A 15,992-nucleotide genomic window follows, 5' to 3' on the forward strand; every position below is an offset into this window, starting at 1 on the left:
TATTCAGCGGCTTATTTAGGTCACCTACCAATGTACTACATTCTATCTGCAAGTATTCAGCGGCTTATTTAGGTCACCTACCAATGTACTACATTCTATCTACAAGTATTCAGAGGCTTATTTAGGTCACCTACCAATGTACTACATTCTATCTGCAAGTATTCAGCGGCTTATTTAGGTCACCTACCAATGTACTACATTTTATCTACAAGTATTCAGCGGCTTATTTAGGTCACCTACCAATGTACTACATTCTATCTGCAAGTATTCAGCGGCTTATTTAGGTCACCTACCAATGTACTACATTCTCTCTGCAAGTATTCAGCGGCTTATTTAGGTCACCTACCAATGTACTACATTCTCTCTGCAAGTATTCAGCGGCTTATTTAGGTCACCTATCAATGTACTACATTCTCTCTGCAAGTATTCAGCGGCTTATTTAGGTCACCTACCAATGTACTACATTCTCTCTGCAAGTATTCAGCGGCTTATTTAGGTCACCTACCAATGTACTACATTCTCTCTGCAAGTATTCAGCGGCTTATTTAGGTCACCTACCAATGTACTACATTCTATCTACAAGTATTCAGCGGCTTATTTAGGTCACCTACCAATGTACTACATTCTATCTACAAGTATTCAGCGGCTTATTTAGGTCACCTACCAATGTACTACATTCTATCTACAAGTATAACAGTTGCATTATTACGACGCGTAGATTGGGCGGTGGCTAAGAATGTGACATTTGGGACCTCGTTACGACAACATACTCGCACTGTTATGGGTGTGTTTCCATGGCAACGCCGAGGAAAGTTTAGCCGTTTTTTGTTGTTGTTTTTTTTTTTTGGTGACTGGTTTCCGCTGTAACTACGGCATGGTTTGTCATAATTGGTGTTAGAGTAAGTCACGTGGGTGAGATGTTTAAGGGAGACGAATCAGAGAAGTGCGAGAGTAAAGACAATGTAGTGAGCTAAATTTTGGTTTAAATAGCATTTCATTTTGTTAGCGGCCCCCGAAAGGGGAAAAGACGATATTAGTTTTTTTTCTATGTTATTTGCCTTTGATAGAATATCATTCTGATATTCATTCTGAAAATATAAAAACCTGCATTTTTACCTGCCTCGGCGGACCACTACGTGGGCCGATTTTGAGTTTGTGTTTCCACACAAACTGTCTCTGCAACCTTGTTTTATTCCTAATTTTTAAAATACATTTTAGGATTATATATTCTATAGTAAAACGCGTTTATTCTAGTAACATACTGTATTTATGAATTGATTACAAGAGCAATAATAATCTGATCAGGGATGAGTCAGGCTTCTTTAACTGCAGGTATCAGACGTAAGACAGTGGTGTTAAGGCCAAACCTGCCTACGTCACACGTTGATTTCATCATCATGTCGGTTGTTTATCAGTAGACATCACACGAGAACTTAATTGCCAATACATTTGCTGCGTGTTCTTCTAACGGCCCTTCCCTCTCCCTCCTACACACACACATATTCTCTAACGACCTTTGAACTTATAGTTAGACATGCTAGTGTGGTGGGTGGGGAAGGTGGGAGCCAATCTTAATGACATGTTCATCGATCGACTTGGGCAACTTCTCAACTACAAAACTTACACGCCACTGAGTCGCTGTGGTTAAACCACATTACCACAGCATAATGTGAAACAAAAGGGGGGGGGGGCTATTTCTAAGAGAATAATGTTGTCAGCTATGACCTGCAGCAAATACGCAGAGAGTGGCAGAGACAGAGGGGCATAGACAGAGGGGCAGAGACAGAGTGGCAGAGACAGTCCCTTTGTTTTGTACGGAGAGAAATACTAAAACCTAGCCTTGAGATTGCTTCGTTGTGTGGGAGGGTACCAATCGAATGTAGAAGTCATTAAACAACACCACAGGAAAACACTTTTACCATATAAAATAGTTCATAACATCAAAAGACATTGTTGTATTTGGCAGACATACAGATTACGAAGTGGTTGCAGACATGGTGAATTAAACTCGAATCACGGATACTTTCTGAAAAGTATGCACTTTTCGGCTCATTAGTGAAAGACTTTTTTTACGACAGTGTTAATCATATGTTGTTGTTTTTTTATACAATCAACTCTATTCAAGATGCTCGGGCTTACATTTGACTGAAGTCTGGTCTTTTTTTTTTTAACTAGATGCTACAAGAAAGAGAGAGACTGACTGTCTAGATATTTTATTTTTCAAGAAAATGTAGCTAAATTTGTTGGTAGTTAAAGATTACTGCATATTTGTAGAGTTGGTAGTTATCTTAAATTTAAGAACTTTTTTAAAAAGAATAAAGTTGTATTATGGTATGTTAGTGTTTAGATTCATCTGTAATGAAAACCATGGTCTCGTATTCACACTGACATATCACAAATATCTAATTGACGTATCACAAATCTCTAATTGACATGCCACATATTTCTAATTGACTTGTCACATATCTGTAATTGACATGTCAATGTCACATATCTCTAATTGACATGTCACTTATCTCTAATTGACATGTCACTTATCTCTAATTGACATGTCACATATCTCTAATTGACATGCCACATATTGACATCCTACTTTCTCTCTGATCCACAGGTTGTTGATTGGTGCACCAAAGAGCAACACGTCTCAGCCCAACTTGAACCAGCCAGGGGCGGTCTACAGGTGTCGCACGGACAAACCGGACGACTGCCATGTGATACCGTTTGATGACAAAGGTGAGGCCAAAGGTCAACACGGTGTGACACCCGACTGCCACAAGTGACGTAGTTGGATGACGTCTGTCTAAACAACGACTGTCTGTGTTGACCTTTCTGTTCTCTTGCGTTGGTGTTCTTCTGACTGTCCACGTCTCCGCCTCCTTCCCCCCTACCGCTGAGCGTCGAGTGGAGGCTCTTAACATTTATTCTCCTCACGTGTTAAGAAATGATTCATTTATTAGATTTCTTACAGCATGATTACAATTATCACCCCCCCCCCCCGCTCCTCTGTTATGCTCACTTTTTGATTTCCATTTACGACTTCCTCCCAGAATTCCAAAGTTCTTCTATAAACTCACAAGCGTAGAGACTTCGCCAAATCTATAAACGTTTGAAGTAGTACACTCTATATAACTTCTTGTTCCCAGGATCATTGAGATCACCAAATAAGTATGTATTGACCTTTCAAAGCGGAAAAAAATTCAATGATGTCCACTTATCCTATTAAGTTAGTTTGAGTAGCTGTTTATCTTTGCAGAAACATTGTATAGCGCCACCTAGCAGCTTCTTTCATTGGCTAGGATTTACTTTCAGAACAGACGAGACTGAAGCATTTTAATACATTTCTTTTATGGCATCTCGTGAAATCCATGAATAAATGTCTATATGCCTAGATGGCTGCGGTATAGATCTAGATTGTAGACAAATGCAGCTGTTGTGTTCACAAATCTGGAAAGAGTAGGATATAGGGAATGGTTGTCAAAATAATGTGTGTGTGTGTGCGCGCGTGTGTGTGTTGGAGTGATGTAAAGAATATGTAACAGTAAATAGAAAAATGTAACATAAATCCCCCCCCCCCTTAAGAGCCATTTCTACGAAAGGGAAGAGGCATTGAAGATCAATGTACTTGACTATTACTGTGTCTGAGATCGATTTCCCATGAAGACAAACATTAGCTACTACATCATAAGAGAAACGTCTTTCCTTTTCATTTTTAAACTTAGAACTATATCTGGTGGGTGGTTCTATGCATCTGCAAACTTGGGGAGTCCTCAAAAGGCTACTACACAGAATCCGATATTGAAGCTGCTATTCAACGCAATCTGTTTGCATCTCACAAGTTTGTTAACAGCAGATAGAGCTTGGTATTGACAGAGACGTCTGACCTGAATGTTTTCTTAGAGACGTCTGACCTGAATGTTTTCTTAGAGACGTCTGACCTGAATGTTTTCTTAGAGACGTCTGACACTAATCACTCGTATTTTGTTTTCAGGCAACAACGTCAAGCCTGTCCTGACTCCAACTAAAAGATACGAACAAATCGAAGAAAAGTCTGACCAGTGGTTTGGCGCAACTGTCCGGAGTTCTGGAGAGAACGGTTTTATTGTGGTCAGTACATCTTTTGAGCCATTACATTACATTCTCGTGTGCGAATTTCAAAGGATTAACTTTCATGTGTCATAGATTAAAAAAAAAAAAAAACTATCGATGTTAGGTTTGTCTAATTATGTAGGCATTGTGTTCCATTCGGGTTGGGTGCAGTATTTCACTAGGCTACATAGACCTGGTTGCGACCTTCACATTTTGACACACACACAGAAGTTGTTATCCTCAGGGGACGAGTAAAAACAATAATCTTAACCGGGAAATACTTCGCGTTGGTAAGTCTGGTGGTGAATCTGTCACCATACATCGAGATTGGTGCAAGTGTTAAAATATAAACAAACACCTGGTGGATTTACTTAGACCATTCGGTATCAGAGACACCGTGGCTACCTGTAAGTCTTAGAATTTTTAGATTTCCAATAAGCGTTGACGAGTCTTTCCACTTTGTCTTGCCTACTTCCTTGTACCAAGTAACTCTCTAAACTTTGTCTTGCCTACATCCTTGTACCAAGTAACTCTCTAGACTTTGTCTTGCCTACTTCCTTGTACCAAGTAACTCTCTAGACTTTGTCTTGCCTACTTCCTTGTACCAAGTAACTCTCTAGACTTTGTCTTGCCTACTTCCTAGTACCAAGTAACTCTCTAGACTTTGTCTTGCCTACTTCCTTGTACCAAGTAACTCTCTAGACTTTGTCTTGCCTACTTCCTTGTACCAAGTAACTCTCTAAACTTTGTCTTGCCTACTTCCTTGTACCAAGTAACTCTCTAGACTTTGTCTTGCCTACTTCCTTGTACCAAGTAACTCTCTAGACTTTGTCTTGCCTACATCCTTGTACCAAGTAACTCTCTAAACTTTGTCTCGCCTACATCCTTGTACCAAGTAACTCTCTAGACTTTGTATTGCCTACTTCCTAGTACCAAGTAACTCTCTAAACTTTGTCTTGCCTACATCCTTGTACCAAGTAACTCTCTAAACTTTGTTCTTCTAAAAAAGCGTTGTCGCCACCATCATGAACATGATCTCAAGTACGTTACTCATTTAAGGTCTGCCCACTGCCCTCTCCTCCCTGGACGTCAAGTACTCCCAGGGGGGTAGGTGTACAGTGGAGGAGAATCTTCGTGCTTTACGATCTTGTTGGCTTAGATCCATTGGTTGAGTAGTATAGTTTGTTTTTGTCTGGACATCATGGTCTAGGATTGTCATGGCCTTGTATTGTCCGGCCTCTAGGGGGTAGTACTGTTCGGGACTCAATAAAGTATTGTCCGGAGATTCGTGATATAGTATTGTCTTGTATTTGAATGGTCCGGACTTCGGTTTTCAAACTTTTTCGGAATTCATAGTGCATTGTTTTCCTGAGCTCATAATGCAGGTACTGTTAGCCGGACGTTAGTGCAGTCTACATTGCAATGACACAATATGATCCAAACCATATTGCTTCATAACTAGGACATAACTCGTAACTAGGACATAACTCGTAACTAGGACATTACTCGTAACTAGGACATTACTCATAACTAGGACATAACTCAATTTTTTTTTTGAAGATCTTTTTCGAAACGCTTTTTTTAAACTGTCCTAAACACACAAAGTTTACAATACCCCCAAACAATGATGAAACATCTGGGCAGATAATCGCTTCATCATTTAAACATTCTCTTTGGGCGTCGTCAAGTTGGCTTTAACAAGTAGCTGGGTTAAATGAGTTGCAAGAGTCATACTAGAGCTCTCGTTCTCTTAGCTGGCCCACCTTCTCACGCACACACACACATCTCCATTCATCCACTGTCGTCCTTAAACAAATCATGGTTACACCTCCCCATGGGCGTGACACTAAGGAGGGTTATGTTATGTTTACAAACATTATAGAGGTGTATAACTTTCCATGTATCCTCGCTTCTGTGAAATCAGTGCCGTCTTTACGAATAGGGCAACGAAACCTTGCGTGATTGAGGCTTTGTAGCAAAAGATAGTTTTTAAAAAAATGCTTATCATTTTTTATCTGTAGCTTTACAAACTTAAAAAAAAAAAACAGAAATATTAATAAACTGAAATGAACGCCCAAAATCTTGCCTGGTTCCCATTCCATCCAAAAATAAAAAGAATAAAATATATATGTGTGTGTGTTTTATGGAAGTTTGTAAATATAACGTGTTTAAAAATAAATCAGCCAATATCCATTAAAGGACTGCTAACTTATGATGGGACCTTTTGGCTGTAACGTGGATACTGTCCATCTGAAACATGTGTAGGATTTCCCAATCTAATTCACCTGGTACATTTTTCTTATCGGAGGTGGAAGGATTCAGTTCTTAATGTGGCGGGAATATAAGGTCCTGGACTGTGACGTCTACACAAGTGATTAAAGGACTACAGTACTTTAGACTTTCAGTTTTGTACATGTGCTGGACATGTAGTCCGAATACCTGAAAATCGCCTCCTCAAACGACTTTTTTTTAAAATATGGAGCTGTGCATTGGAAAGGGCTCTCAGAAGGGTCAACACAAGATATATGAGCTATGAAGAGCTCCCTCAAAGAATGTGAAATCGACATTCACGACTTGAATATGCTAGCCCTTGATCGCTTCACGTCGGCTGGAGCCTGGAATATCTTCGGGGCAAAGAGAGGACGGCCATCAGCAAAGGACGAAGATCACGATAAAGAAAAAAAAAGAAAAAAAACAGGCAACTTTTGAACAGACCATACCTACCCTTGCCTCGTCTGCGAACGGCTTTTCAGAGCGAAGATAGGACTCCATAGCCATCTTCGAGCTGAAATAAGATTGTGCTTAACTTCGACCAGGAAGCAGCAACCATATATTTATTTATTTAACTTTTAAGATGAAAGAGTATTTTACAAAAACTTTCTGAAATGTAATACACAATTTGTCATTGCTTCAGTCATCAAAGTGTTTGCTGGCATAATTGCATCAACCCATTTGTCAATGGTTAAAATATCCTAGGCGTGACACCATTATGTGAGTAGTGGTCTGACTAGCTGCTCACACAAGTCAATGAAGACCAAAGTTTCTCTCGCTAAAGGGTGGGGTGAACAGATAGAGTGAGTCAGTTGTATACACAATCTTTCTCCACCAGGCCCCAGCCGCTCGCAGGCCCCAGCAGGCCCATTTTCTTTGTCAACTCGATGTTTATTTTATTGTCCGTAAACTAAGCAGTCACGTGGGATCCATCATTTTTCGTGTGCATATCTCAAACTACGCATACTATTACAAATACTGAAATATCTTCATATTTTTTCTATACACATACATTTTCACCATTTAAAATATGTATTTTAAATAGATAAAAAAAATACTGCACGGAAGCACTAGTACGAGCCACACAGAATATAACATTAGACTTTCAAATTTCAAGTTGAGAATAACGAAGCTTCAAAAGATTATTTTCTATAAAGTTCTAAACTGTTTATATCACTGAACTTTTAATCCTCAGTCCAATGCTATTCAGAGTCTGACCAAACACCTTCCATTGTAAATTAAAATCAAGGATTTATTCGTTATTTCAAGTGTTTTCACCTTGGAAGTCCCTCTATAGACTATAGGCTATAATGGTAGACCAGGGAAGACGATCGCAAGTCTGCCAAATGTTTCGAATCGAATTGTAGAATGAAATGTTTCCACGCTATGTAATTGTGTTAACTCTCGTGTCACTCGCTTGTCACATAATTCATGGCTCACTTTTGGGATACAAAAGTCATGTCAGAATTGAATGATGTGGATGACACCTGATAAACCTAAGCACTGAAATTGTGCAAGTGCGCGTATTATAAAAAGTGCTATTATTATTGGTAGTAGTATTTTGCACGGGTAAAACTTTTGAATAGTTCTGGACATAAAGTCAACTTGAAAAGGGAACTCTATGAAGCACAGTGCGTTAACTCCCACACTTCTCTCAGAACGCACTTATTTTTCCATCCTTGTAGACCGAATTTCTTCAAAATAACAAATTCAAATAAATAACTTAAGTATGCAAAGGCAGGTTCTCTGACCAAATGGAGAGGGCGACAGCATGTGTCGTCCAGGAAGTGACCACTTTAGGTCATCGTTACATAAACATTATGTCACGTGACCGAGGAACACACTACTATGTAAGTAGTCCCGCAGTTCGAGCTGGGAAAGTTATATTTAGCGATGACACAGTTTACAGTACAGGAAATATTCATTGTGGAGTGGAATTCCAATGTTATAGTATTTGCTTATTTCATCAGAGTTCCGGTATGTTCTAATATCATGATTTAGAAAAATTCATTATAGACCTTTTTTTTTAAAGAAAAATGTACATCGAAAACTGGCCACCAAAACAATAAAACCAATTCTCAAAGCTAATGTAATTCTTGCAATATTGTCCATGACATTTCATCTCTTCATGTCTTTCCCCTCTTGAACTTTGTAGTCTGTGTATATTCGCTTCTTGGTAATGGAATTATCTAGGGATCGTAGCAAAATAAAAAAAAAATCTTATATAAAAAAAAAAACTATGCTTATACAAGGGAAAGAACTGTACATTTACATCCATATATCTCAATACTGTAAAACGTATTTCCTTTTTCGTAATCAAACAATTCCAATTAATTAATTAAATGTTAATGTTTTTGATTTATGTATTGCTAGGCACAATGAATAATTGTGAAAAGTTTCAACTTGATACGAGAATGGGAAGTGGGAGAAATAACGTGTACACAATTTGTACAAAAACATAGAAACAGAAGGAGTGAGTTGATATAAGCTTTGTACAAAAATGAATACATACATGTGTAGACCTACGTAGAGAAACATTTTTTGATATATTTGCAGTTACATGTGTGCTTTAGTAAATAAAAGAGTTTGTCTGCTGTCATGATTAATACATATCTCATCCAATTAAAGCGTATGTTTATACAAAAAAAAAATACGGCGCAAACAGTAAAAAACTTAAAAGACATGATCCCAACGTATTCCCTCTCTCGTTGTCTCTCACTGTGCCCTGGTGGACAGGCTAACAAAGAGGATGTTAACTTCCACACTAAAGACATCTCATTTGCTTTGGTGGAAACGTCGGTGGAGTGGGACAATGAAAAGCTAACAAAGATGATGTACACATCATTAGTGATGACATTGCTCTGGGTTTCAACAGCGACTTGAATCTCAGTTCGGTAAATCCGCCATGCCCTTCTGCAAGGGTGCTGAGTGTCTTCTGATTACCTGACAGCTGGACCATCAGTTCTGCGAGGGTGCTGAGTGTCTTCTGATTACCTGACAGCTGGACCATCAGTTCTGCAAGGGTGCTGAGTGTCTTCTGATTACCCGACAGATGGACCATCAGTTCTGCAAGGGTGCTGAGTGTCTTCTGATTACCTGACAGCTGGACCATCAGTTCTGCGAGGGTGCTGAGTGTCTTCTGATTACCTGACAGCTGGACCATAAGTTCTGCAAGGGTGCTGAGTGTCTTCTGATTACCCGACAGATGGACCATCAGTTCTGCAAGGGTGTTGAGTGTCTTCTGATTATCTGACAGCTGGACCATCAGTTCTGCGAGGGTGCTGAGTGTCTTCTGATTACCTGACAGCTGGACCATCAGTTCTGCAAGGGTGCTGAGTGTCTTCTGATTACCCGACAGCTGGACCATCAGTTCTGCAAGGGTGCTGAGTGTCTTCTGATTACCCGACAGCTGGACCATCAGTTCTGCAAGGGTACTGAGTGTCTTCTGATTACCCGACAGCTGGACCATCAGTTCTGCAAGGGTGCTGAGTGTCTTCTGATTACCTGACAGCTGGACCATCAGTTCTGCAAGGGTGCTGAGTGTCTTCTGATTACCTGACAGCTGGACCATCAGTTCTGCAAGGGTGCTGAGTGTCTTCTGATTACCTGACAGCTGGACCATCAGTTCTGCAAGGGTGCTGAGTGTCTTCTGATTACCTGACAGCTGGACCATCAGTTCTGCAAGGGTGCTGAGTGTCTTCTGATTACCTGACAGCTGGACCATCAGTTCTGCAAGGGTGCTGAGTGTCTTCTGATTACCTGACAGCTGGACCATCAGTTCTGCAAGGGTGCTGAGTGTCTTCTGATTACCTGACAGCTGGACCATCAGTTCTGCAAGTGTGCTGAGTGTCTTCTGATTACCTGACTGCTGGACCATCAGTTCTGCGAGGGTGCTGAGTGTCTTCTGATTACCTGACAGCTGGACCATCAGTTCTGTGAGGGTGCTGAGTGTCTTCTGATTACCTGACAGCTGGACCATCAGTTCTGCAAGGTTTCTGAGTGTCTTCTGATTACCCGACAGCTGGACCATCAGTTCTGCAAGGGTGCTGAGTGTCTTCTGATTACCTGACAGCTTGACCATCAGTTCTGCAAGGGTGCTGAGTGTCTTCTGATTACCTGACAGCTGGACCATCAGTTCTGCAAGGGTGCTGAGTGTCTTCTGATTACCTGACAGCTGGACCATCAGTTCTGCAAGGGTGCTGAGTGTCTTCTGATTACCCGACAGCTGGACCATCAGTTCTGCAAGGGTGCTATGTGTCTTCTGATTACCTGACAGCTGGACCATCAGTTCTGCAAGGGTGCTGAGTGTCTTCTGATTACCCGACAGCTGGACCATCAGTTCTGCAAGGGTGCTGAGTGTCTTCTGATTACCCGACAGATGGACCATCAGTTCTGCAAGGGTGCTGAGTGTCTTCTGATTACCTGACAGCTGGACCATCAGTTCTGCAAGGGTGCTGAGTGTCTTCTGATTACCTGACAGCTGGACCATCAGTTCTGCAAGGGTACTCAGTGTCTTCTGATTACCTGACAGCTGGACCATCAGTTCTGCAAGGGTGCTGAGTGTCTTCTGATTACCCGACAGCTGGACCATCAGTTCTGCAAGGTGCTGAGTGTCTTCTGATTACCCGACAGCTGGACCATCAGTTCTGCAAGGGTGCTGAGTGTCTTCTGATTACCTGACAGCTGGACCATCAGTTCTGCAAGGGTGCTGAGTGTCTTCTGATTACCTGACAGCTGGACCATCAGTTCTGCAAGAGTGCTGAGTGTCTTCTGATTACCTGACAGCTGGACCATCAGTTCTGCAAGGGTGCTGAGTGTCTTCTGATTACCTGACAGCTGGACCATCAGTTCTGCAAGGGTGCTGAGTGTCTTCTGATTACCCGACAGCTGGACCATCAGTTCTGCAAGGGTGCTGAGTGTCTTCTGATTACCTGACAGCTGGACCATCAGTTCTGCAAGGGTGCTGAGTGTCTTCTGATTACCCGACAGCTGGACCATCAGTTCTGCAAGGTGCTGAGTGTCTTCTGATTACCCGACAGCTGGACCATCAGTTCTGCAAGGGTGCTGAGTGTCTTCTGATTACCTGACAGCTGGACCATCAGTTCTGCAAGGGTGCTGAGTGTCTTCTGATTACCTGACAGCTGGACCATCAGTTCTGCGAGGAATTTGACGGTTGCATGAAACGAATAGGATGGAACTTTTCGCTAGATGGTGTCACAAACTCAGAATAGTCTCGGCTATAGAGGAACTTGGCACACAATCTGGGGTGAAGAGTCTCTGACCGATGGGATAACTCATTCTCTGTGTCCATAAGGCTTCACAGTCCACAGCGTTAGATATAGTCCTTAACAGACTTCCTCTCAGATGACATGATCACACTAAACTTGTGTTAATCTCAGATGACATGATCACACTAAACTTGTCTTAATCTCAGATGACATGATCACACTAAACTTGTGTTAATCTCAGATGACATGATCACACTAAACTTGTGTTAATCTCAGATGACACGATCACACTAACCTTGTGTTAATCTCAGATGACATGATCACACTAACCTTGTGTTTATCTCAGATGACATGATCACACTTAACTTGTGTTGAGTGACAGTTTTGAATAGCCCTTATCTGTTCTACAATGAGACGGTGTCAGTTTTCAAGTGCGACTTCTAAAAGTGTCGGCGTCTGTGAGACGACATCAAACACTTCCAGCAATTTGCTTAAGGACCACTTGATACAATGCTTTGAAGTTTGACTCTCGCTATGACCTCAATACGTCATCGTTACTCATTGTCGGATGTACTATATTATATTTAGTCCAAGACTTTCCTTACAGTCCAAGACTTTCCTGGTACGTAGTAACGATCGTATATGGAGCCAGCCGAGAGATCGGCTTTCCTGTTTGAATGCAATTTTTTGTTGTATATTGTTGACATTGGCCATTGGATGTCCTTAAGTACAGGGGCTGATTCTATTACTTTGTTTACACATCTGGTTGCTAATTGCTAAATCAAAGATCATATAAACTATTAACATTTTTTTAAAAATGAAAGTGGGTCAATATTCTGCACATTGGAGACACCAAAAAGCTTGCTATTTTTGAATTGGCCTCGTTTTGGTGAACATCTCAAATAAATGTGCAACAACTTGTGAGCACGTATTACTTCCGGCAATTAGAGTGGCCATGTTGATCTAGGGCATGAGATATTCTCACACAAAAAATGAACTCTCGCTACAACACTATGCAATATATTAGTTTTGTTGCAGGAAACTGATTAGGAATTGTAACATTTTAATCCTCGCAGTATAAATATGAATACATCTATAATATAAAGTTTCTAGCAATGAAAATACATCATGCCCATAAGATTTATACTTTATGATTTTAAGTTTCATAAGATTAACAAACACACAGTTACTTAAGCCTTTAAAACGAACGGAGGTCGCCGATTAGTGAGGAGTGTATCTAAGGGGTCGAAACTTTGTGGTTGAGAACCTCTAATATAGTTAATAACAAGCTTTGTAAGGGTATATTTTTTTTCAGCATCATATAAAAAATAAATGAAATACAAATTCAAACTTTAAAAAACAATTTATACACAAAACATGACACAGAAGCCTTTTAAACGTACTGACAAAAATCGATTTTGTGTTAATTTTTGTAACCTTAGGATGACGCGATTGCGTCATTAAAGTAGCCGCTTGAAGAACATTTCAGCTCACTGTTTCAGATTAAACACTGACAGGTCGAGGGTAGTGGGACACAGGGGACCTATGAGATCACCTATCTCTTTCTAGAAAACTCTTTCCGAGTAACGAGTCTTTTATTACTTCCACTCACCCCTCCACACACACACACGCCCGCAGCATTATTTTTGGCAACTATTTCATAGTGTATGTTGTTTACTGTTGCTTTGAGCACGAATGTTCTTTACAAAACACCAAACACCGTCAGATAATGGCAGAACAAAATTTCCATTCGCCTTGAATTAGTCGTGTTTTGTTTTTTCTCTTTATGTCCTTGAACTTGGTGCGGTGTTTGAGCAAGAATTATGTCGTCTGGAAAATACCAATTTGTACGTTTAACTTCAACAGTGCGAGAGTGTGTGTTTTTGAGGGGGGGGGGTATCGTTTGAATAGCTGTAAGTAAAGCAGGGTTGTAGAAATGTGCTTAGCGAATGCCAAAAATAGGATAGCGGCTGCTAAAAAGAGTTTATCTCTGTTACAGCAACGGTTCTCAAACGCACAGGAAATAAAAAGTCAATGACATTTGTTGCGCTTTGTATCAATCCATACACTATTTCTGTAAACACATCGACCAAAACATTGCATCCATCATGCTCTCAATACTTCTCATCCTACCTTCACATCTAGAGTCTCAATCATACAACGTCAATCTTACCACCTGGTCTCAGGCTTAGCATACAACCTCAATCAATCTGCAATCAAACAAAACTAATTATTACATATATATATATATATATATATATATATATATATATATATTATACTCCCCCCATATTTCCCCCCTCCAGTGGCGTAGCTTGGGTATATGATGCCGGGTGCTGTAGCTTCTCAAGATGCTCTCCCCCCAAAAAACAAAAAAAAATCTAAATAAAAATGCAAAAGAACTTGCTTCCCCCCCCCCAAAAAAAAAAAAAAAAACATGTATTCATTGTTAGAGTATTGCTAGTACGCAAAAAAAGACCAAAAGATATTACAAATAAATCTTACGTGCTTTCTTGCTAACTAAAGTATCAGTATTGAAACATCCCCTGAAAAGTCTTCAGGACAATCTCTAATGTCGTTAGGTCTACTACTCTACAGTATACTATCCTGTTTTTTTTTTAAACCGTAAAGCTCAAGGGAACTGGAACTTAATACATACTGAAGTAAAATTTGATGCCCCTCACAACCTGATGCCCTGGTGCGGCTCGCACAACCCGCATGTGGCTAGCTACACCTCTGCCTCCCGGCCACCTTTTTCTATTATTTTCCATTCATAAAAACAAATATTTGTTATGCTATACTACCGATATTCTCACATCATCACTATCTTACATTTACTGTTTACTAAGTGTTGTGGACGGTCGTTGACCTGAAGCACCACATTGCTGGTAGACAACTAAACCACTGTAGGGGTATTATATCTTAACTTATAAAACTTGAAATAACTTGAATGACTTCTTTGTGAACAAAACTATAGATAACTTTGATTACAATATAGACACATTTTAACTTTAGATGAAGTAAATAAATGTAGTAGTAATTAGTAATAATATAAAATGTTATTGTGAACGAAATCCAGCTCACCACCAAAAAACACGTCTTTTCAGTCTAGCATTCTGGCATTGTCTCCCCTACCTAAGACCGCTGACAACAAGGCCACTTCTCTTGCTACATTCACTCTGCATAGATAATTTCATCCCACCGTCACCATACACACACACACACTCCATAACACTGCCACCTTGCTGTGAAATGTGCACAAGAGTTCACTTGACTAGATCTACAATGGTTGAAGTTTCAAAAAAAAATTAATGGGGCGCAATTATTAAATCTCTAAATCATTGTTTCCCAAACTGTGTCCCGCGTAATTCTAGAGTTCCGCCAGGCCTCAATAGGTGTTCCACTAACTATTGTAATAAATTAACTAGTAGGCCACCACGAGAATTAATCACTCTAAAAAAAATTAGCAAAGTGTTCCGCTAAATACTCTGAATGTGCGAAGTGTTCCGTCAATGAAGAAGTTTGGGAACCACTGCTGTAGATGACTATATCTGGTTCTTACTGAACCAGCAAACACAGGCTTTGTACGGAACTGACATCTGCTTCAATAGCTGTTCTGAATCGCACGTTTCAAAATAGTGTTCTTTCTGAAAATCAGCATAACTCACGAATGAAGGTGTTTACTTTTGAAAAGAGTTCCTTGATAAAGTTGAGTCGGCTAACAGAAAGTGTGTGCATAGTTGTATTCTGAGGTTAAATTTAGGCTAACATTGCGTAGCTTATATCAACTCACTCTGCTTGTCTGGTAAAAAAAAAAAAAACTTATTTGAACATGCAATTGCTCCCACACCCATTCACGGTTCAAGTTAAAACTTTACACTATTATTTATTGTACCTAACAAAACATACATCAATTACTAAATTAACCAATTTGTCAATTAGTTATTGGTAATAAATTATTTTGTTTGAAATCGAAAAAGGGAAATAATGTTTACGTTATTGAGCAATACAATTATAAATGTGGAGATCTTCTTTTCGATAAGCTTCCTTTTTTTTTTAAAGTACTTATTATGTTTTGCTTGTGTGTATACTTTAACCCCTGGGCTTCAACTTTGGCGTATCCTCTTATTATAAAGATATGTTATCACAGTTTAGTAACATCAGCCAGCTGGATCCGACACAGAAACACACACACACTAGCATGCACAGTTGATGTATATATATTCTGACACCCATGGCCTACGCACAGACACACCTGGAGTATATACCTTTCGACTCACGAGCACATCTCCCCATTCCTTTCCCGCCCTCTTTTCAACCAGTTTTTTACCTAGGGGCACCGCACCTTCAGACGTAAGGCGATCCTGAACTGCTCAAAGGTGCGGCACAGTCCGCTGGCACCACTTC

The 15,992-nt window shown here is 40.1% G+C and overlaps 1 protein-coding gene across 10 annotated transcripts in view; it reads left to right on the plus strand.

The window, feature by feature from the left end:
• Nucleotides 1-15,992, plus strand: part of LOC106073092 (integrin alpha pat-2-like) — a 77,754-nt gene that overhangs the window by 16,115 nt on the left and 45,647 nt on the right. For 8 of the 10 annotated variants that reach the window (XM_056024584.1, XM_056024619.1, XM_056024627.1 and 5 more), the window contains exons 3-4: nt 2,612-2,733; nt 3,989-4,104. In XM_056024584.1, coding sequence (XP_055880559.1) covers nt 2,612-2,733; nt 3,989-4,104 — 238 coding nt within the window. Of the gene's footprint in view, nt 1-2,611; nt 2,734-3,988; nt 4,105-8,112; nt 8,335-15,992 lie in introns of those variants that run through there. The other 2 variants (XM_056024641.1, XM_056024647.1) reach the window with 2 other exon arrangements.

This window comes from Biomphalaria glabrata, chromosome 1, assembly GCF_947242115.1.
Source record: "Biomphalaria glabrata chromosome 1, xgBioGlab47.1, whole genome shotgun sequence".
NCBI lineage: Eukaryota > Metazoa > Mollusca > Gastropoda > Planorbidae > Biomphalaria > Biomphalaria glabrata.